At 44.3% G+C, this 24,031-nt stretch overlaps 3 protein-coding genes across 8 annotated transcripts in view; all 3 read left to right on the top strand.

Moving 5' to 3' along the window:
• The window catches only part of LOC122873026 (NACHT, LRR and PYD domains-containing protein 12-like), a 657,912-nt gene that overhangs the window by 291,796 nt on the left and 342,085 nt on the right, over positions 1 to 24,031 (top strand). The window lies entirely within an intron of this gene.
• Positions 1 to 24,031, top strand: part of LOC122873028 (NACHT, LRR and PYD domains-containing protein 12-like) — a 1,034,258-nt gene that overhangs the window by 94,439 nt on the left and 915,788 nt on the right. The gene's annotated exons all lie outside the window — the stretch shown is intronic.
• Positions 3,240 to 24,031, top strand: part of ttbk1a (tau tubulin kinase 1a) — a 54,191-nt gene continuing 33,399 nt past the window's right edge. Inside the window, exons 1-5 of one of the 2 annotated variants that reach the window (XM_044189292.1) lie at positions 3,240 to 3,364; positions 13,123 to 13,281; positions 15,066 to 15,213; positions 18,317 to 18,390; positions 19,092 to 19,232. In XM_044189292.1, the coding sequence (XP_044045227.1) occupies positions 13,174 to 13,281; positions 15,066 to 15,213; positions 18,317 to 18,390; positions 19,092 to 19,232 (471 nt within the window). In that variant the 5' untranslated portion in view covers positions 3,240 to 3,364; positions 13,123 to 13,173. Of the gene's footprint in view, positions 3,365 to 6,298; positions 6,831 to 13,122; positions 13,282 to 15,065; positions 15,214 to 18,316; positions 18,391 to 19,091; positions 19,233 to 24,031 lie in introns of those variants that run through there. The other variant, XM_044189291.1, reaches the window with a different exon arrangement.

A 24,031-nucleotide genomic window follows, 5' to 3' on the forward strand; every position in this document is an offset into this window, starting at 1 on the left:
TGTGTTGATGTTCGTGTTTGATTTGTTTCTTTGTCGCAGGAACACAAACAACAGAACAAGTCTGTTTTTATAGAACGGACGTTTCACAGAGACATTCAAATATGTTTTAAAATCCAAAAATAAGCTGCTGTTTAAAAAGTCAAATTCTCAGGTTGAATGTTTCAATTTAAACACTGAAGTTAATCCCTCTGCATTTCTACTTAACGTCACTCTTTTCTGAAAACGGCGACGACAGTAGTGAGGAGACTAAAAAGGACACGATGGATTGTAAAAGAAATTCAGTTTGAAGTTATTAATATTTTATTAATAGAAAACTGGGAAAAAGAGACAAAAATCAGCCGAAACATTCATGTGACTCTTCTGTTGACGTTTTCCCACATGTTTGGAATCATGAGATTTTATTATAACAGAAGTTCTCTGTAGTTAAATATTGGTAATTAAATAAAAAATCTGTAAACATCAAATTAAAGCAAAAACAAGATCAATGAAACTTAATGAGATACAATTAAAATAAACCATTTTATTCAGTTTGTTGGTTAAAAGACAGTGTGATGGAAACATCCGCTGAACAGTAAGTCACCCTTTATTCCAAACGAAAGGAAGCTTCAACGTTCAGGATCTGAGGTAACTCGAGTCTGAACCGTGACTCCAGATCAGGGAGAGCAGGTGAACAGAACGACTAACAGCTGAAGAAGAACAAAATGAAGACTTTGGAGCGGCCTAGTCACAGTCCTGACCTGAATCCTATTGAGATGCTGTGGCAGGACCTTAAAAAGGCAGTTCATGCTCGAAAACCCTCCAATGTGGCTGAATTACAACAATTCTGCAAAGATGAGTGAGCCGAAACTCCTCCACAGCGCTGTAAAAGACTCACTGCAAGTTATCGCAAACGCTTGACTGCAGTTGTTGCTGCTAAGGGTGGAGCAACCAGTTATTAGGTTTAGGGGGCAATCACTTTTTCACACAGGGCCATGTAGGTTTGGATTTTGTTTTCCCTTAATAATAACAACCTTAATTTAAAAACTACATTTTGTATTTACTTGTGTTATCTTTGAGTAATATTTACATTTGTTTGATGATCTGAAACATTTAAGTGTGACGAACATGCAAAAAAATAAGAAATCAGGAAGGAGGCAAACACTTTTTCACCCCGCTGTATATATTCGTATTTAATTTCCAGACTTATTGTGAAACAGGTCTTGAGTCCAGTATTTTGGCTCAGGTTGTAATAATGTTGTAGGCTGATGAAGACTGTGATGTGGTCAAAAGCTCCACAACAAGCAAGTAAGTGGACCTTTACTGCTGATTCTTTAACTACATGAAGCTGAGAATACCGAGGTATCTTTCAGACAGACTGAGGCACTGGGTGGGATCTGGCTCTGGACTGGTTCTCATCTTATCTGTAACCCCCCCGACCTCAGTACGCTGAGTTCTCTGCAGGACTCCCTGTCACACTGGCACATTGCTGTTACTCTGCCTGAACTCGCAGACATCATGTCTCTTATGTGTGTGTCCTCCAGCCCTCTGGACAAAATCCCCTAAAACTAGGTTTTTATTGGAAGTCATGGATTGTATTGCGCCCCTTTGGCTAATTATTTTGAACAGCTCGCTGTCTACTGGCTGCGTCCCTGATTACTTTAAAACTGCTTGTGTCCAGCCAGTCCTAAAAAAACCTGGGCTTGATCCCACCCTCCTGGATAACTACCGCCCAATCTCCAAACTGCCTTTTATTTCCAAGATTCTCGAAAAACTTGTATCCAAGCAGCTTCTTGCTGCTGTGGAAAACAATAATACCTTTGAAAAGTTCCAGTCTGGCTTTCGTCAGCACCACAGCACTGAGACAGCCCTTCTCAAAGTCACCAATGACCTTTTAATGAATGCAGACGCAGGCATGTGTTCAATTCTTGCGCTGTTGGACTTAAGTGCTGCCTTTGACACAATTGATCATGGCATTCTTTTAGATAGACTGAGGCACTGGGTGGGCGAATCTGGCTCTGGACTAGACTGGTTCTCATCTTATCTGTCCAATAGGAAATTCTGTGTCAGCATTAATAACTTCATGTCATCCTTTTCCCATATCAAGTATGGTGTGCCTCAGGGTTAAATTCTGGGACCAATACTGTTCTCCTTATACATGCTTCCTTTGGGTGATGTCATCCGCAGACATGTGATTTCTTTTCATTGTATGCGGATGACACACAGTTGTACCTCCCTGTCGAGCCCACTGACCTTAGTACGCTGAGCTCTCTGCAGGACGGCCTGTCTGACATAAAACACTGGATGTTGATAACTTTTCTTCAGCTCAACTGAAATAAAACTGAAATCCTTGTTATTGGGCCCCAACACATCACTAAACAAATACTGCCATCTACTGGTGACCTGTCACAACATATCAAGCCTGTTGCAAGAAACCTTGGTGTCCTGTTTGATAACAATTTATGTTTTGAGCAACATATCACTAAACTTGTCCAATCATGTTCTTATCACCTCAGAAACAAAAATCCAATCTATTTTAAATCTTAGTGATGCAGAAACTGTTGTTCATGCTTTTATCTCCTCACGCCTCGATTACTGTAACAGCCTGTTCACTCGTCTTAATCTAAAAACTCTGACAGACTGCAGACTGTACAGGACTCAGCTGCTCGGCTGTAAACCAGGACCGAGAGGTGCGACCACATCACACCTGGTTCAGCCTCTTTACATCGGCTCCCTGTTGGTTTCAGGATCGATTTTAAGATCTTGTTGATTACTTTTAAGGCTCTTCATGGCTCCAGACTGTATTTTAGACCTTGTAATCCCTTATGAACCTTCACGTAGTCTGAGATCTTCGGGCAGGGGTCTCCTGTCTGTTCCTGAGTCCAGGATGGAAACTAAGGGGGACAGAGCTTTTGCCATCAGGGCCCAGAGGATCTGGAACAACCTGCCCGAAGACATCAGGCTGTCTGAGTCAGAGTCTTCGTTTAAGTCTCGTCTCAAAACACATTTTTATCTGAAAGCAGATCCTGATTTTACCTGAACTGTTTATTTTATTGGTTTTGTGTTTTTTGTTTCTTTATATTTCATCATTCACTGTGGTGTTTTATTTCTCTTGTTGTGAAGCACTTTGTACTTTGCTTTGATAAGTGCTCTATAAATAAAGTTTTATTATTATACTTGTGTGCTGTACTCGGCCTCCGTGTCAGCAGGGGGCGCTGTGGAGCTGCAGCTGTAACACGGAGACAGGAAGTGTGTGTGTGTGTGTGTGTGTGTGTGTGTGTGTGTGTGTGTGTGTGTGTGTGTGTGTGTGTGGTGCTGATGCTGGAGAGATGGAGCGGAGGGAGTGGAGGAGGATGCTGCTCGGCTCCGGACGGAAAACAACATCCAGGTAAGAAAACAGCAAAGAAACATCAGAACCACGAAAACGAACCGAACCCGCTGATCGAAGCTTCGTCGACCAGGAAGCCGAAGCACGCGACGCTGAAGAGAGAGAGAGTGTGTGTGTGTGTGTGTGTGTGTGTGTGTGCAGCCTCCGAGGCCACGGGCAGGATGTCGGATCAGTAGAATCTCATCAGGAAACACAATCGATCAGATTTATTGGGTTTTCTTCAAAATAAAAGCTTCCAGTGTTGGTCTGAAACGTTGTGACAACATTAGAACAACATCAGGAGAACATTAGAAAACGCCCGACGGTACGTGAAGGGGGCGGTGAGGCGTTCGGGTGCTGGTCAGAGGGTGGGACTGAACACCAAGCTGCCTACAGGAGAGTTACTGTCAAGACGGAAACAATAAGTACACCACACTGCGTCCGGTCAGTATTTTCAAAATAAAAACAATACACTGAAACATAGAATCAACTAGATAAAAAACTTTAAAGTGGATTTAAAAAGATCGGAGCCAGAAGAGCAGGCGGTGTGTTTACAGTGCGCCTTTACTGTCAGAAGAAGTCAAACCTACCAAAATAAAAGTACCGGCAGTGTGGAGGGGAAACGTTGCAGTTCAGTATTGTTACAAAGTGAAAACGGATCCAGTGAGTACAGCAGGCCGCTCCGAAAGCTTCGCTCTGTGGATCCTGACATCCCGACTGGTTAATGCCGCAGTGTGGAAATACTTCACTGCAAGTACAAGTCCTGCATTCAGAGTTTTACTCACATTATAAGGAAACGTGTGAACGTCAGAGTTTCAGCGTAAAACATTAGTGCCTTCTGTTTTAGTGTTATTGCTAATAAAGGTGGAGCTGATTTAAATGTATGTGTGATGATCATATCGTGTTTTACACTGCAAACTAATCTCAGTCCTACTAAATAATTAATTCTGTTATAAAGTCTCTTTTCTGCTACAGGTAGGTGATAAAAATGACAGAAATCAACTTGTTTCAAGAACTTTTTTTTTTAGAAAAAGCCGAGAAAGCAGCTCGCAGCTCAAGAACCAAAAGAAAACGTCGTCAAAACTCCGTAAAGCCAGTTTCGGTCTGTTAAAACGGGCTGAAAGGATTTCACCACGCTGGCAGATACATGTGAGATCGGTATAAATGAAGATTTAAACTGCTGCTGTCTGATAAATGATGCGGAAGTAAAACGTGGCATCAGCTGGAAACACTCAGACGCTCCTGTTTGACTTCTTCTGCAGAAACGATTAACGGCAGGCGGCGCGTCGCCTCGCCGCTCTGACGGAGGACGAGTTCCGATCTTTACCGAAACAGCAAAGCAAGTAAAAGTCAGATTTATCAGCTTCGTGTAGAGAAAGTGGGATAAAATAAAAACAGGCACCCGACCGGTGTTCGGGGTGAAATGTCCCGAAAGGGGGGCGATGGCAAGGCTCTGATGTGGGTGATTCATGAATATTGATCCGAACGATCAGAAACAGTTTTGTCTGTTAGTGCGACAGTCTCCTGGAAACGCAGAAGAAACGTGTGGAATAACTTTTCCACTTCAACCCCAGACCTGCAGACCCCAGACCTGCAGACCTCAGACCGCAGACCTCAGACCTCAGACCTGCAGACCTCAGACCTGCAGACCCCAGACCTGCAGACTTCAGACCTGCAGACCCCAGACCTGCAGACCTCAGACCTGCAGACCCCAGACCTGCAGACCTCAGACCTGCAGACCTGCAGACCTCAGACCTGCAGAACCCAGACCTGCAGACCTCAGACCTGCAGACCTCAGACCTGCAGACCTGCAGACCTCAGACCTGCAGAACCCAGACCTGCAGACCTGCAGACCTCAGACCTGCAGACCTCAGACCTGCAGACCCCAGACCTGCAGACCTCAGACCTGCAGACCCCAGACCTGCAGACCTGCAGACCTCAGACCTGCAGACCTGCAGACCTCAGACCTGCAGACCTGCAGACCTCAGACCTCAGACCTCAGACCTGCAGACCTCAGACCTCAGACCTGCAGACCTGCAGACCTCAGACCTGCAGACCTCAGACCTCAGACCTGCAGGTCTCAGACCTCAGACCTGCAGACCTCAGACCTGCCGACCTGCAGACCTCAGACCTCAGACCTGCAGACCTCAGACCTGCAGACCTGCAGACCTCAGACCTGCAGACCTCAAACCTCAGACCTGCAGGTCTCAGACCTCAGACCTGCAGACCTCAGACCTGCAGACCTGCAGACCTCAGACCTCAGACCTGCAGACCTCAGACCTGCAGACCTGCAGACCTCAGACCTGCAGACCTCAGACCTCAGACCTGCAGGTCTCAGACCTCAGACCTGCAGACCTCAGACCTCAGACCTGCAGACCTCAGACCTGCAGACCTGCAGACCTGCAGACCTCAGACCTGCAGACCTCAAACCTCAGACCTGCAGGTCTCAGACCTCAGACCTGCAGACCTCAGACCTCAGACCTGCAGACCTGCAGACCTGTAGCCGCTTCCAGGTTTAATCTGCTTTGTGTTTCGAGTTGCAGTTCGTCACATTTTATTAGTTTGTCGTTTGTTTTCTGCTTTAAGTCGGATCCATCGAAGAAACTCAGATAAGTTTTCTTTTTTCTTTTAAAGTGAAATATTTCCCTCTGAGGTTGAAGGAAGGAGAAGTGGTCTGCTCGTTTCTTCTGCAAACTTTATTTTAAACTTTGACTTCAGTTGTTTTAAACTGAACAGCACCAACAAACAGAGACACACATTTCAGTTTCTGCAAAGAAACAAAGAAAACCGGAAGTCAGATTCAACAGGAAAAGAAAAAAGGAACAAAACTTCCTCTTTGTTCATGACGCGCTCCTCAGAGGGGCTTTTATTGTGAAAGCAGTGACCGGATGTTGTGGCGGTGCCGGGTGACGCGGGTTTGACGCTGCTGGATGCGGAGCTGCAGTGCGGACAAACAGGCTGGATCCGGAGAACCTGACACCCACAGACCGCCTCCGACAGACGGCCCGGGTCAGCCTCAGCCGGGTTTCTGGATCTGGTTTTGTCCCGGGGTTGACTCCCGGATCCGGTCCAGCAGGAGGAGGATCAGGAGGAGGATCAGTCCGCATCCTCCTCCTCCTCAGCTGCAGCAGCGGATAACCGGAGGAGGACCCGGACCCGGACAGCAGCGGGGTCTCAATGAGCGCTCCTGGACTCTGAGGGGAATTCAAATCTGTTTTTCGTTTCTTTCTGGACTCGGTGCGTCCCGGTCCTGCAGCGGGTCTGCTCTGCACCGGGCGGCCGGTCTGAGGACGGACCCGGTCTGGTTTGATATCGGGGACTGTTAGAGGAGAAATAAATGGTGATTTAGTCCTGCGGGAGTCTGAGGCCCAAACCCCGGCCCCCCTTTAGAGGAACGGTGGGTTTTCTGGACCAGGACGTTTTGTGCCGAAATAAAATCCCAGATGAAGATTGCCAAAAGGCGGAAAAGGAGCGGACGGTGCGCCAGGTAGGCCTGATCCGGACCAGACCCGGCCCGGACTACAGAGATCAGTGGGTGTGTGTGTCCCGCAGTGATGCGTGAACGGAAGTGAATTCATTGATCCGTATCAGGGATGTTTGATCAGAATGTGGCCTGGTGATCGTTTCGACCAGGACTGACCCGGGTCGTGTCGCTGTAATGATCTTTAATTCATAACTCGGGTCGGTCCGGACCAGATTTATTGATCAGCGGGATGTGATGGTGCGCATGCGCACAGAGGACCCATGACTGTGCACTGCAGAGAGGAAAGATTCAATATGGGTGATGCAGAGGGAGGCAGCGGGGGGGGGGGGTAAACCTGGACCAGAGCGGAAGGGTTTCACTGGAGCTGAACTCAGATCAGCTCAGATCGATTCATTTCGATATGAATCCGCTTCTGTTGTCAGAGCAGCCGCGTGACAAAGGGACAGTTTGATGTATGGAATAACTTTTGTGCCAAAATCCATTCACGACAAAAACATTATTATTGATTATTCTTGTCACCATTTGCTTCTTTTTTTGTAATATTGTAAGTTTTAAATAATTAATTAATTTGTGTTATATTATTATTATTATTATTATTATTATTATTATTATTATATTATGTGACAAAGGGACAGTTTGACGTACGGAATAACTTTTGTGCCAAATTCCAATTTTGAAATTATTCGATGTAACGAAAACAACTTTTAACAGACGATGACGGCAAATAATGAACGACCACTTTAAATAAATTTAAAAAAACATCGGAAAATATAAGAGTACATTTTTTAAGCTTCATTTAAATTTTATTTGATGTAATTTTGTGTATTTTTTTGACACATTTAGTCTTTATATGATCTAATATTATTAATTCATTACGTTCTTTTTTTGGATTGTGGCACAAATATATTTTCTTGAATTACACAAAAAAACTATAAAATAATTTAGAATAAAGTATATAAAGATAAATACGACGAATGTTTACCTACTACATATTTTTTACTAATATGATGGCAGAGTTTGACCTATTTTTCATTTAAATGTGTAACTTCTGGTATTTTTAACTCTGTTCAGACTCTGAGCTGCTGTCTGATCACAACATCCGGACTCAGAGATACGAAACTGTTCTCTGGTCGTTGTTCTCCTTTTCCACCTGATGTCAGATTCACCAAAACGCTTTCAGCTCAGTTTAAAACGTTAACGGGCCGGAGGACGTCACACTAATACGGCTTTAACGAACTGTGAGCTTCTTGTCCCGTTAGCGGCCGAGCTAGCGAGCGCTTGCTAGGTTGTTTCCCTCTTCAGTAACTCTTCACTGAATTAAATGATGAACAATCCTGAGAACGGCGTGCGGCGGAGTAAAGTGGCGAGAAAATAAGCAGAAGCTCAGAGAAATATTGTGACTGGCTCGCGCTAGCACGTTCCCAGCTGGCTAGCGCGTTAGCGGTTAGCTCGCCAGAAACAGTAGTTCACCAACAAACCCTTCGACAAGACAAAGCAGCAAAAGTTTACTCATTCTATGAGTTAAAAAACGTAATGTACAGTTTTGATGAGTAATTCGTAACCTTTTCGTCAAAGAAAATGAGCGTAACTTGTGTAGTATAATTATGTTTATTCTTATATTTCTTATTTTCCAGCTTGCGACACGTCAGATTTACGACCCTCAGGTTGGGAAGCTCCGGTTTAGAGACGTCAGACCTTAACAAGAGTAAAGGTTTAAATGATGGTTACGCAGTGTGACGCGTGTCCTGAGGGTGGCGCTACAGGAACGGTTACGAGCTCACCAAAATCATTCGACTCCGTCCTCTGGGGAGCAGGACGGTGCACAGCACATTTTAGTGAGTCTTTGTTGAGCTATATTCCTCCTTTAGCGTTAGCGTTAGCAGCGCGGTGACCTAACGGTGTTTTGGTGAATGTGGCTTCAGGTGAAACAGGTGAATAAATCCAGTTCTGCTGATGATGTTTACCTGTCTGAGGATCTGAAGCTGCTGTTCTTTAACCTGCTGTACGAAGGCCCGCCCTTCCATGCTCCGCCCCCCCTGTGATGTCACTGTTTGAGCCTGTGGGTGTAGGTCGGACGGCTGCAGGGGTCGGTCGTCGTCCTCCGGCTCTCCTGGTTAACTGTGCCCTCTGTTTTGGCTTGTAGGCTAACACAGGAACAGGAAGGGTTTTGTCCCGCTCAGGATTTGTTGTAAGCCGTCAGGTTTTCCGGGAGCTCAGAACTATGGTGAGCTCTGACTGACTTCATCAGATCAAAACTGGAATGATGCAAACCCGGCTTCTGGCAGAGCACCCCTCCCCCTCCCTCCCCCTCCCCAGTAACAGATTAGTAGATTTGTAGGTGAAGAAGAAGAAGAAGAAGAAGGGCAGACTGAGGTTTGAAGGTAGAGAAAGTGTCTGTCAGGATGTTTCACTCTGATCTGCTGCTGAGACGCTGCTGGACCACAGAGTTTCTCTTTTACACTTATCTCACACTCCAGTGTTCATGATCAATATCACCACACACGGTACGTTAATGTACCGTATCAGGAGATAGGCGGCGATATTAAACAGTAAGATATGACATCATGTGACGTAATAACTGCACGGTACAGTGCTACAGTAATATATGATACAGTATGATGTGACGCAACACGATGCAGATACTAAACTACACAGTAAGATGCAGATGACAGTAGGAAACCTTGCCCAGGGGTCAGGGTTCAACCGCGGACCAGTTAATATAACATAGGAATCAAACATATGCCAGTCTTGCAACTACCGGGCCACGTTGCACAAGCACACATCCAAATACGATATTTGAACCGGTCCAAAAGCCCGGTTTGCACGGCAACGCAGCCAAATCAGTGTGACGTCACTGTTCAACGATAAGCTCGTCATAAACCGAACGCCTTCCCTTGAGCCGGGCGCTCCAGCTAGATTCCGCTCAGGGGTTGAGGAGGTGACGTCCGTTGACCGTGATGCTCGGCGTTATTTAAAAAAAAAAAAGAATAATTATTCAGTATTGCTAATTATTGCTCAAGACTTCCCCAAGCACTCAGTTCTCAGCTAAAGAACAACCGGAAACTGATTTCAAATGTTTTAATACGTTTAATATTTTGCAGCGTGCTGAGCGCGTCTGCAGTTCGAACCTTTTCCAGCAGGAGGCGCCGCAGCAGCCCTGCAGTATACTGTGAGACTACAGATACTGCAGAGTTTAGTACATGTTATACTATAGAATACTAACCTGTATTTTGCGATACTGCAGTGTAAGAATACTGTACTATGCTACATCACACTATACTATACTGTACTATATCTATATAAAACTATACATTGGTTCGATAATTATACACAAATATACACGTATCACTACTTTATGTACAAACGCTACACTGTACTATACAATAATATAAGATACCGATGCTGAAAATACAATATTATTCATACAAACCTATTTTTATATAGTACTGTGTACCAATAGTATACTATAACTATAAGTAAGTATGATGTAATACTGTATAAAACCTTATTATACCATATTTTATATTTGGTAATAACATACAAACTTTTAATACGCTTTACTACTAAATGACACTGTACTGTACGACGGCATCAAACACTGCGTCTGATAAAACGTTACTAACCTATATTTCGCTATATTATATTATATTATTATGTTAACTATACTGCGCTGTTGTGATTGGCCTGTTGCTCTCGCTGTGGTTTCCTGTCCTGTAAGACTGCTGCAGTGTATTCAGGGGAGCTCTGTGGTCCCGCCCTCTGCAGTGATTGGCGGCTCAGCAGTGAGTTGAGGCCTGCAGCAGGTTTCACTACATCTCCAGTGTTACAGTGACTCCCAGCTGCTGGTCAGCTGCTGCTGCTGCTGCTGCTGATGATGATGATGATGGTGATGATGATGATGGTGCTGCTGTGTAACAGAGCTGTATCACTGCAGGTGCAGAGAAGCCTCCTCCCCTCCTTCCCAGTCCGTCCAGTCCTCTGTCAGAGCTGGTCTGGCTGGAAACACAGCGGACACTCTCCACTATATCTGCAGTCCGCCTGCGCTCTGCATGCCCTGATGACGGCCCGTGGCATTGCATGCAGAACAGCATGGTTTGGGGACTGACATGCATCACTTTGAACTTCAAATTCCCCACGAATCCACTGAAAACTGATAACCATTCATGGCAGATGTGTTATGTATCAGCGCGGAGTCAAACCCAGAGTCCAGTTCAGGTCGCCTGCAGAGCGCTGAAGCGACAGGTGGTTTTAGACTTCGGCTGAGAGAGAGAGGCTCAGGGAGGTTCAGGCCTGCTGATGTGTTCCAGCAGGGCCGCCGCATCCTCCACTACTAATCCATATTCAGTGTTTATGGTTGCAGTTCAAACTAATCAGCTCCTCCAGAATTGTATTACTTTGCCAATGCAATAATTAACCAACAGTTTCAACCAATCCCCACGTTGACTGCAGGAGCGTCCAAGTTCCACCCAGAAAAACGCTCGTAAATTCGACCCATCGCCACCTTTTCCACATAAAATATTCCTGTTCACTACAGCCACGATGAGCTCAGGTCAAATAGTAGCAAACGTTGACCTCAACAAACCAAAGTTTTTCCAAATATGTAACGGCCTCTGGGACGCTTTACCCTGAAACCGTCCTCTCAGGCAGAGCTCACTCCCGAGCCGTTTGGTCCCCAACAAGCTCCTCCAACTCAAATCTCAGAACACAGTTTCTAACCTTCACCCGAAACTCATCCACCTCAGTGCCTCAATCTAACCATTTCATTCATGGAGGTTGTTGGGAGCGATACTTGACTTGGGAGTGTACACTACCTGCCAGGCTGCATTCAGGGCAAAAAATGTACCTATTACGAAACAAATACCTAAAAAACAAAACAAGTTATTTGTCACTGCATTCTGGCTATTTTTTGCTTTCGCTGGAAGGGCTGGGTGTCTTTTGAAGAGGTTTGATACTTGTGCTGATATAATACCAAAACCCTTCCGAAGACATTACTCAGAAGCTAAAGACCTGTAAAATAAAGCATTACTGAACTGATTACAGACATCTGACACCAACTGTGTTCACAGTTTTTGATATTCAGCGCTAAAGATACATTTTAGTCTACCAAAAATACCCAGAACCTTTTCAGTAATTCTTTATTTATATTTTCCATCTGAATTGCATTTTTAAAGGAATGGCCCGACATTTTGGGGAAATCTTCTTCTCTTCTTCTCTTTCTTGCTGAGAGTCAGATGTTAACGCTAAATAAGAAGCTGCAGCCAGCAGCTTGTTAGCTTAGCTTAGCATTAAAGACTGGAAACGGGGGGAAACAGCTAGCCTGGCTCTGTCCGAAGGTAACACAATCCACCTACCAGCGCCTCTGAAGCTCACTGATGAACACCTTATATCTTGTGGTTTTACGGGGGTTTGTGATGGACTGTTTCTTGGCTGGGAGCAGTGACTTCCTGGAGTCTCCTCTTCGACTGGTAACTGGTACCGGCTAAGAAATAGTGATGAATAGTCATTTTTACACTTTGGTTAGATATAATATGTTAATCAGGGAGCTTTAGAGCTGCTGGAAGGTGGATTTACCTTTGGACCAAGCCAAGCTAGCTGTTTCCCCCTGTTTCCAGTCTTTAATGCTAAGCTAAGCTAACCGGCTCGTGGCTGTAGCGTCATATTCAGCGTACAGACATGAGAGCGGTGTCAATCTGAACATCTAAGTCTCAGACGGAAAGAGACGAAGAGGATTTCCCAACAAGTCAAACTGTTCCTTTAACTTGCAGAAGAATAAAAAGCACAAATGGTTGTAAATTTAATTTAATTTACAGTTTTTTAAGAACAGTCGCCTCTAGTTCAGTGTGGATCCCATCAGAGCTCGTGGATCACGTCGGGACGTGTTCCTGTGCCATGCTGATGGTTGTTAGTTCAGATGGTCGATTAAAAACCAGCCTGTTCGGATCTCTGCTGATTCGGGGCAGTCGATGGCTGTCGGGCCGTCGCAGCATCAAACCTGCAGCTGCAGTCAGGATGAGAGCAGAGTGTCTGGCTGCTTCCTCTGCACACATGATATTTGCTCCAGTTACTGCAAATACCATCACACCCCCAACCCCAACCCCCCCACCGGCCTGTAGCCTGATCCAGCTGAAGAATGGCTTCTAATGGCAGCCAGCCATCTCTAATGCCTGTTGTTATACTGGACTGCACAGGGCTGTGATAGACTGGGAGCCTCCCAGTAGTAGTAAGAGGATGTTTTTAATTTACTGACTGTTCTGCCTTCCTTCCCTTCTGTCTTCTTTCTCCCCCCCCCTCACAGATAAATGGCTCTTTTAAGCTGGGAGCTGCTCGTGTTCTGTCTGGCTGGCAGATGCAGTGCCTAGTCCCCGGCCTCCAGGACAACGCCAACATGAACGGGACGTCCGAGCAGGCCGACATCCTGCCGCCAAACTGCATGGTCAAAGACCGATGGAAAGTGGTGAGTCAGGAAAAAAATGAAATAAAGATGCTCTTTAGGACATAAGTTCGGACTCCGGACTGACAGAAACACAAAGAAAATGTGTCACAAAAATCGAAATGTTCCATGAAAATCATTCAGAACAAAACAGCTGATGTTTTGATTTTATTTTCTCGCAAAGAATCAAAAATGGATCTGAGTTAAACTGCTGCAGTTGATCTGAGATTACAGAGTCTCACACATTCAACACATCGATCACACATTCACTGTAAAGTCCCGTTTCCTCCACAGACCTGAAGTGTTTCCAGGTCATCAGTTTTTAGATTGAGTCCATCACAGTCGTTATCGTCGTGCGGTGATGCATCCAGCAGGAATCTCAAAACTCTACCTGGTGGTGCATTTGAGGACGCTCAAAGTGTTTTTAAGGAAAATGAAAACCAGAAGACAAACAAAGACAATATAAAAAGGATGATGTTCAGCAGCAGAGGCTGAAGCAGCTTTTAAACAGTCTGTGCTCTCAGCTCCATCACCGCCTGAACTTAACACACCTTTGACTAAAATATAAAGTGAAACATCGACTGTGATGGATTCTCTCTCTCTGCAGGTTGATTTATTTTATTGAAATGAGCTGAAACCTTTGGCTGGAAGGAAAGAAAGAAAACAAAAATAATCTTTTAAAGTACACGTGACCGGTAGTTAAAGGGCTAATACATATAAAAACCAGCCCTGTGGTCCTTTGAGCTTCCTTTGGTTTCTGAAATAAGAAGTTACATAATGGAGCTCCTGTCTCAGCCAATCAGATCGCAGCATTGAGCCTGCAGGCTGTTTGCACTTCACTGATCAATTTTCTGTCTCCACTGAACCGCAAGGTTCAACGCACACACATACACGTGACATATATATATATATATATATATATATATATATATATAAACTGTGTGTGTACAGATTATATATATATATATATATATATATATATATATAATCTGTACACACACAGTTTTTCTCAAAGACACTTCAGCAGGATTCAGCCGGTAAACATAAACTAGCAAAGAGAACAATAAAAAATTAAAAAAAGGAAAAGTGGGGAAGAAGGGACAAAAGAGGAGATAAAGGAAGCAAAAAACTAAAAACTAAAAATTTAAAAAAAGGGAGGAAGAATTGTGGAGAAGGAAAGATGGAAATAATGGAAGAGGGGAAGTCGGAGGAAAGAAACAAGAGAAGATAGAAGGATTGAGGAAGAATGAAGGGGAGACGTTTCCTGTTGCATTCTGGGTGGATTTGAACCCTTTAATTGTTTTTTAAACATCTGATTTCTTCGTTTTCTAATAAATGAATCACTGGTTTAAAACCAGATCCACAAACGTTTCCTTAAAAACTCATCTGCTGATCTGAAAATCCAAACTCACACTTTTTTGTGTTTTTCTTTCTCTCTTACTTTGTGGTATCAATTCTACATCTGGGAAAGTGAACAAAAGAACGTAAGAAAAAGGAGATTAAGAGATAAAAAAATAATAATCAAGAAGGAGAAAAGAATGCGAGAAGTGTACAAAGATGGAAAGAATAGTTTAGGAGAATAAAAGAGGTAAAGGGGCAAAATAAGGACCAAAAACTGAAGAAGGAAAGACTGAATGAAAAGAAGATGCAAACAATGAGATGGGGGGAAGAAGAAGAATAGAAAGAAGTGAAGAGGTGGGGAGAGACAAGGAGAGAGAATAAAGAAGGGATGGAAAATTTAAATGGTTCTGTTTTATTGATGTTGGTACCGAACTGATCCAGAGTCTGTCCTGTGTCCTGTGTCCCAGCTGAAGAAGATCGGCGGGGGCGGGTTCGGGGAGATCTACGAGGCCTTGGACCTGCTGACGCGGGAAAACGTCGCGCTGAAGGTGGAGTCGGCCCTGCAGCCCAAACAGGTGCTGAAGATGGAGGTGGCGGTGCTGAAGAAGCTGCAGGGTGAGACTCCTTCAACACACTGTCCCACATTTAAACCCAGCTCAGGCTTTACTTTTACATCCGAGGGCGGAGGTTTAGTCTTAACTTTGGTGGGGACATTTTCTTGTTTCTGTTTTCTCTGTACTCTTCTGTTTACTCCCCCTGACATTTTTGTTCTCAGGATTGTTCATCATTTCATTCAGTAAAGAGGAAAAAGAGCTAGCGGGCTTGCTAACTGTCAGTCTCTAACGTGACACTAAGTCTCCACAGTTAAAGGTTGGGTATGCGATTCTAATCCAATACACGTCTTTTTATTCAATTTAGCGAATATCTCTTTATGGTCCACTGTAAACGGGAAACAAACAAAGTGGCTCGGACCGAGCCGCACAGCACTATTCCAGCCATGATTTGTGTGTCAGGTAACGTTAAATGACTTGCCCACAGACATTCAGCTCACTTTCTTGTTTGCCAAGATCTGCTGCTGTTGTGATGTTAGCTGTAGCAGCCGGAGAGTTGTGAGTGTCGCTGTCTGGAGCTGCTGTGTTGGCTCTGGGAAACCGTCTCGTCCTCTCTGGCTGTTAGCTTCGCAGCAGCAACTGTAGGGACAGTTTGCTAACCCACAACCTAGCTAAGCTAACCCGCAACCTAGCTAACGTTAGTTACATTACTTGCTGTGTTGTTGTTCGCTCTATATCATGGCATTGGTCATGGTATTGGATTTCTCCAGAATTGCATATCCCACTTTTAATTAAAAGCTAAATTGTGAGTTTTTAAACTTTTTGGATGGACTAGTCGGTGGTTTTAGCTAAAACATCCCGTTCTCAAAAGAAGAGCCTGCTTGTTCAAGTTAAATACGGCTGGTGGGAAATCTGTTCCTGAACAGGAAGTGACCAATTCAAACTGAAGTCAGAACCAAAAATGTAACTATTGGATGTTTTGTGTCTCTTTTTGTGTAAGTCAACCCTTTAGTATAAATTTTCACAGATGGACAGTAGGTTGTAGTTGACTGACACTGCACAGGATTACTGGGTGTTGTAATTAGAGCTGTTGCTTTGTGGTTCTGTCTGGAGAACTGGAACAGCCACAAAATAAAAAATAGCTTTTTGTTCAAGCTTTGACATCTGAGACATTAGAGTCACAAGAACCAAACTGATTCATATGATCCTGTTCGTGACGCCCATTTTTATGCTTTGTAGATTTGTAGTTTTTACTCCTGAAAAAGTTGTCACTGGTTTATTTTCAGAGGTTATAGGAGAGTTTATATTCAGGATGGTAAAGATAAATGATGATGAAGACTGTGTAACAGTATTATGTCACTGTTGAACTAAAGCAGTGATTGTGTCACATGTTTGTGTCAGGGCAGCATGTGATTGGTGGGTTTGCTTTCGCTGAGGCACTGACAGGTCGAGTTTCCAGCTTTAATATTTTGCAGATATGTACAATATGAGGATGCATTCTGATAAGTGGAATAAAAATCAGGTGACAATATATTTACCCAAGAACACATTTTGTTGATGTGAAATAATTGCGTCATAAGTTTGTGTTATTTCCTACATCCTGTTAAAAACAAGAAATGCATCACAGTAGCAACTTTGTATTTAATCTTTATTTATACAGGTGAGGTTGGCTGAGCAAAACTGCTCTTTCACAGCAGTAGTCTGTTAACAGATTAGTAAACTAATAGAAACAAAATAACAGGAACAGAGTTGGTTAATAAACAGATTAGGGCTGCAACTAATGATTTTCATTATTGAATAATCTGGCGATTATTGTCACAATTAATTGATTAGTCGTTGGGTCTGTAAAACATCAGAAAACAGCAATGCCCATCAGTCTTGTTTTGTCCGACAGTCCAAACCCAAAGATATTTACTTTACTATAAGACAAAGCAGCAACTCCTCACATTTGAGAAGCTGGAACTGACAAATTTTGGCATTTTTGCTTGAAAAATGACTTAAATGATTAATAAATTATCAAAATATTTGCTGAGAGCGGTGAGAGTGAACCAAAACAGTAAAATTGTGGGCCGGACAGATAAACAATGAGCTGAAACTCACTATAAAGCTCCGTAAAGCCGAGGGGAGCTGCAGGTTCAGCTGATAATCCACTACCAGAGACACACAGCATACTGTTTTCACTTTGTCATTTCATACATTATTATATAAAAATATCGATTACAGATGCGTAAAGCACTTATTTAAGATTAATAACAGCATCTTGCAGTGCATTAAAGGAGAGTTTAGTAACTGGCAGGAACTCAGATTTGGCCTTGCCCTTCACACACTGGTGTTATGGTCTAATAAGTAGCTGTTAATCCAGTTACTGGCATTAAGATACTATATTGGTCTCCAAATGTTATTTAATGGTGACTTGCTGATATTTTCTAGTTGAAGGAAGAAGAAGCAGAAATGGTCCTGGTTTAATGTTGTGTGTGAGTGTAAAGAGCTGATGCACTATAGCAAATAAACTGCTCAGTACTTTCAATTTATAATAACAATAATAATATAAATGACCAGGCTGATTTAAATAGACTCACACTGATTCAGTTCAACTTAAAGGTTATTAACCTTGGAAATAGTCGTTGACTGTCCACCAACTAGAGCTTCATCAGCTGCATCGGCGAGCTGCACTGCACAGATTCATTTTACAGTCACATTCAGTCTTTCAGTCGCGAAGGATTTCAGGTTGACTCCATAATGCTCCGCACATTAACCAGGATTAGTGCTGAAACGTGGCGCGTTAGAGTTGACGCAGATACTGATCACCATCACTGCTGGAACTGTCTTTATTTTTAGCCCAGAAAGTATCTCTGACTCATTCACACGTGTAAATAAAAACCCAACAGGTCTGAGTCACGTAACTTTATTTAAACTAGAAGAAAGATTTTCAGGTTCCTGCAGAGATTTAATCCAAACAGACGACTACGTGATGGGTGGCGTGCTAATAAGCTAACAATGTTCCTTAATTCAGTCAGTTCAGTCAGTTAGTGGGATGTTCATTCGGAAGTGTTTCTGGACTCTTGACTGGTGTCACCGAGTTACTGATAACAGATCAGCTGACTGACCTGATCAGGGTATTTTAAAGTGTGCCAGATGTTGTGATTGAACCTCTTTTTCTTTTCCAGGTAAAAACCACGTCTGTAAGTTTATTGGCTGCGGGAGAAACGACAAATTCAACTACGTGGTCATGCAGCTTCAGGTGAGTCCGAACCACAGACTGAGGCTCACGAGCCTCTAAAGACTTTTATTGTGAAGGATATAAACGCGACTACAGCAGAGACGGATTATTTTGATTATTAGGTTTTGATAATCAGCCTATGACAAAGACTCATGGGAGTTGTAGTTGTTGAATGGCAATAAAAAGATGGTTGTGTTGAGATGTTTCTGTCCAGTACAGCAGCAGATTCTCGCTCATCACAGACCGCGGAGCAGCAGCTCGTTAGGAAGTGAGCAGGACGTTTGGGCTGTTCGGTCTTCTGCTGTGTGATGCTTTACTTTTAATCAATAAACTCGCAGTCCATGATGCAAGAAAACGTCTGCAGAGTGTATCCAGGCAAGCTAGTTAGAGGTCATCACCCGGTTACTGATGCCGCTCAGACTGAAAACTCCAGAGTTTAATGGAAATTATTAAAGTGAAATTAATTTCACGTAAAGGCTTGTGGATTTAGTAAAAGCCAGTAACGCAGCTTGGAAGAGTTTTGGTGATGAAAGTCCAGTTGTCTGTTAAAACAGGTTGAACTTTAAACGGCTCTTCAGGACCTCCCGCGGTCTTAAAACCGGTTTAAATTTAAATGCCTACTTATAAAGAGCGAGGTGCCACCGCAGCGATGGCGGCTCGTTTACTTCCTCTGTAGTTTCTCTTCGTGTTGTTGCTAAGCGACCGTCCCTGTGTTGTTGCAGGGTCGTAACCTGGCCGACCTGCGGAGGAGCCAGCCCAGAGGAACCTTCACCATGAGCACCACCCTGCGGCTCGGGAAGCAGATCCTGGAGTCCATCGAAGCCATCCACTCAGTGGGCTTCCTGCACCGCGACATCAAACCGGTACGATGTGAACGAGGCCTCAGCTGGGTTTCTGTTCTTCAGCGCTTTTCTTCTGTGGTGCGAGGGACTTGATTTGAAGCATTTGATTGACACTTGATCTGCTACAAAATCTGTGATCTTCTTTAAAAAATGCATCTTTTGGTATTTAAATGCATTTAAATGCATTTATAATAAAGGGCATACAATAATAGAGAATAGAACCAAACAGAAAGTAACACAAGACATTTTCGTATCACTTAATTCAAACCTGAGGGCCGGTTAGCCAGCTGTTAGCATGCTGGAGCTGTTAGCATGCTGGAGCTGTTAGCAAGCTGTTAGCATGCTGGAGCTGTTAGCGAGCTGTTAGCATGCTGGAGCTGTTAGCATGCTAGAGCTGTTAGCATGCTGGAGCTGTTAGCATGCTAGAGCTGTTAGCATGCTAGAGCTGTTAGCATGCTGGAGCTAAGTGGTGACATCACTTCACTTTAATGAACGGTGGGATTTGTTTCCAGTACGACGTGAAAAACATCAAAAAAGCTCAGTAGCTGAAGCAGGTGTAGCAAGTGAAGCAGGTGGAGCAGGTGAAACAGGATGAAGCAGGTGGCAGGATGAAACAGGTGAAGCAAGTGAAACAGAATGAAACAGGTGGAGCAGGATGAAACAGGTGAAGCAAGTGAAACAGAATGAAACAGGTGGAGCAGGTTGAAGCAGGTGGAAAAACAGAATGAAGCAGGTGGAGCAGGATGAAACAGGTGAAGCAAGTGAAACAGAATGAAACAGGTGAAGCAGGTGGAGCAGGTTGAAGCAGGTGGAGCAAGTGAAACAGAATGAAGCAGGTGGAGCAGGATGAAACAGGTGAAGCAAGTGAAACAGAATGAAACAGGTGGAGCAGGATGAAACAGGTGAAGCAAGTGAAACAGAATGAAACAGGTGGAGCAGGTTGAAGCAGGTGGAGCAAGTGAAACAGAATGAAGCAGGTGGAGCAGGATGAAACAGGTGAAGCAAGTGAAACAGAATGAAACAGGTGGAGCAGGATGAAACAGGTGAAGCAAGTGAAACAGAATGAAACAGGTGAAGCAGGTGGAGCAGGTGAAACAGGATGAAGCAGGTGGAGCAGGATGAAACAGGTGAAGCAAGTGAAACAGAATGAAACAGGTGGAGCAGGATGAAACAGGTGGAGCAGGTGAAGCAGGTGGAGTAGGTGGAGCAGGATGAAACAGGTGGAGCAAGTGAAACAGAATGAAACAGGTGAAGCAGGTGGAGCAGGATGAAACAGGTGGAGCAGGTGAAGCAGGTGGAGTAGGTGGAGCAGGTTGAAGCAGGTGGAGCAAGTGAAACAGAATGAAGCAGGTGGAGCAGGATGAAACAGGTGGAGCAAGTGAAACAGAATGAAACAGGTGAAACAGGTGGAGCAGGATGAAACAGGTGGAGCAGGGTGACGGGACGGCGCAGATGTAATGTCACCTGCCTTTTGATGGTGTTTGTTGCGGCGTGAGGCGGCTGATGGCTGCGAGCCGATGCTGTTGGAGGATCTGCTGCGACGCTTCGTTCCTCAGCCCCGTCAGCTCCGTCAGCTCCATCTGCTTCTCGTCAGCTTTTGAAATTTGCACATGAAAGCGAACGTTTCTCCGTTATTAATGCGGATGCGACCAGATAGAAAAACAATACGTTGGATTGTAGAAAAGGTTTCAGTCGTAGTCATCCGGACACTGATTTCAGAATCAAGACTTAAGCCCTGCCCTCAGGAGCAAAAATGGCTTCTTTGACTCCTCTTTCAAACCAACTCTTCTCTTCAAGAGTTGGTTTGAAAGACGAGTCAAAGAAGCCATTTTTGTGAAAAAAGAAAACCCCTCTTTAAACAGAAATGGTGGTCTGAGATTCAACTTGCCCAAAGTTTACCACAGTGTATTAGCACCGTGGTCAAGCCAATCACATGCTAATCAGGTACTGAACAGTGATGAGGGAGGTGCAGCCAGAAAACAATAGGCCTGATTACTGATTACTGGGCCATCATGGAAACTATTAGGTCAGTTTCAGGTGAAACTAGGCAGAGTAAACAGCAGACACTCAGGTAGACTCCTCCCTGAGGGCGGGACTTAACCAACACGGCGTAGCTTAAATTTCTGAGTTCTCAGACCATTTTCACAATTGAGAATGACTTCCGGATGGGAGCCGAGACGAATGAGGGACTACACCGTCTGATACGTTGGATTGTGTCTCACGAATGAAGACAGCAAGTTGTAATGGAGAAACGCTTCATCCTTACATTAAGTTTTAAAATTCACATGGGCGCTGTAGCGCCGCCATCAGGGCAAAACGTTTGGACACTTTATTCTGCAGTTTGGTGAGTTTTTCTTCATGGTGAAACACATTTTTGTCAAAATGAATTAATACAAAAAAATCAAGACCTAAATCATTTATTGCTGCGTAAAAGAAGCTCATGTTCTTCCTATTATATAACGCTGCCTTAAAGGAAAAGGTTTCAGCGTTATGGACTTTTCACTTTACTTTGATTAAACTAGTTGAAACGTAATATTTGGTTTTATGTTTTTGCGACTGCAGTTTATGAAAGATGAACCTTTTAAAGCCTCGTGCACGTTCGTCTGATTGTAAATGGATGTTGAACAGAACTGAAGCCGATGACGGAGAGGACGGGAGAGGAAGTGAGCACGGGGCTGAATAGATTTGCATATTAAGGAGCAGAGCTGGAACAAAAGCTGGAGGACAAACACTGACGAGTGCTGTGGACCAGGAAGGTCAGAGTGAGGAAGAAAAACCTGCAGCCCGTCTGCTCCGCCTTCAGTCGGGGTCGGGAGGGTCAGACTTTACCGATACACTGGCTCACATTTTACACACTGACATCCGCTTCAGTATTTTTCATCTTTTTCGTGTTCGTGTTGAAACGAAGATTTGCAACTCACAGGACGTTTGTTCAGATTCTTCAGCTGCGGTTGTTTAGTTCACTTTAGGTTTCTGACCTGCAGTCTTTAGCTTTTCTTCTCCTGTTTTTCTTACAGCGCTGGGAAAAGTCCTTAAATCAATTTACTAAATCAGTAAAAATATAAAAAGTCCTGCTTTTACTTCATTACATGTAGTTCTAACAGTAAAAAGTGCTCAAGCTTCCAACGTGAGTTCAGCTTTGTTGTCGAGTGAAAACCTCGTACCTCCTGTTTTTGGGGGATTTTCATACTTTCATAAGGAAAGAAAACCAAAGCTGAGCAAAGAAGGTGGAGTTTATCTCACGTTGAATGTAAACTGTGACTCTACAAACCAACCAGCAGCTCCATCTGCATCAGACGTTCCTCTGGAAGGTGGAGGAGAAGCAGAACGTCCTGTTTGTTATTAAAACACGGAGAGCCGAACTACCTGAGATCTTCATCTGGTTTCACAAAGAATTCTTGATTTTATCTCAAAGAGGCAACAACTCGGCACCCGTCTGTCTAAACCTCCCGTAAGAGCTGCAGAGGACTGCGGGCCTCCACCCGCACCTCCCTCCCCTGCGTAGTTAATGCTCTGCTAGCTGCACATGAGCGGACGGGGCTTTATGTGATGGGCGGGGTTAGCTAGCCACCCCAAATCCCATTTAATTGGACAAAGATGTTTTTACATTTTACAGGAAGAGAAAAGAGAGGGATTTATATCTGATATAAACATACAACATTCAGATGTTTTATGAGTCTGTGGTGGCCGGTGCTGTCCTGTATGCTGCTGCATGCTGGGGCAGCAGGCTGAGGGTAGCAGGCTGAGGGCAGCAGGCTGAGGGCAGCAGGTTGAGGGTAGCAGGCTGAGGGCAGCAGGTTGAGGGCAGCGGGCTGAGGGCAGCAGGTTGAGGGCAGCAGGTTGAGGGTAGCAGGCTGAGGGCAGCAGGTTGAGGGCAGCAGGTTGAGGGCAGCAGGTTGAGGGTAGCAGGCTGAGGGCAGCAGGTTGAGGGCAGCAGGTTGAGGGCAGCGGGCTGAGGGCAGCAGGTTGAGGGCAGCAGGCTGAGGGCAGCAGGCTGAGGGTAGCGGACGCCAACAGGCTCAACAAACTGATCCGTAAGGCCGGTGGCATTGTGCGGGTGGAGCTGGACTCTCTGGCGGTGGTGTCAGAGAGGAGGATGCTGGGTAAACTACACGCCATCTTGGACAGCGTCTCCCACCCGCTCCATGACGTGCTGGTCAAACAAAGGAGCGCCTTCAGCGGAAGACTCATCCCCCCACAATGCACCACAGAGCGCCACAGGAAGTCACTCCTGCCTGTGGCCATCAGACTCTTTAACTCCTCCCTCTAAGTGTCAGTCTGTATGACCCGAAGTCACTAAACTGGACATTGATCATTAACATCTCTGCAATACTTGACATATTGTGCAATATTCTGTGTTAATGCTCCGGTGCAATATTTTAGTTTAAAATTCCCTATTTATTGTTATTGATATTTTTACTGCTGTGCAATATCCTCCGTCTCATTATAATCTTAATAAGCTACGCTTAACTTGACAGTTCATGCATTAGTACTTTATACCGTATTATTATCATCAACCGGTAAACCCACTTTGTACTTCACACTTATTTTATTTTATACTTATACCCACCTGGTACTTAATGTATTTTCTGACCTGTTTATAGTGCATTATATTGTTTGCTAGTACTTTCTCCCGTGTGCGCTGACGTAAAGGTGAGCAGCTGTAACAAAGAGTTTCCCCTCGAGGAAACGTATTTGTGTCTTTAAAGCGACGAGCCGTCCACCACTTCAGAAGATGTCCACTTCAGTTGATTAACTCCGGCCGCTGAAGCCTCATATTAGCTAACGTTAAACGGACAGATGGGAGGCTGGTGCAGGAC

The sequence above is a fragment of the Siniperca chuatsi genome, linkage group LG3, assembly GCF_020085105.1.
Source record: "Siniperca chuatsi isolate FFG_IHB_CAS linkage group LG3, ASM2008510v1, whole genome shotgun sequence".
Classification (NCBI taxonomy): Eukaryota; Metazoa; Chordata; class Actinopteri; order Centrarchiformes; family Sinipercidae; genus Siniperca; species Siniperca chuatsi.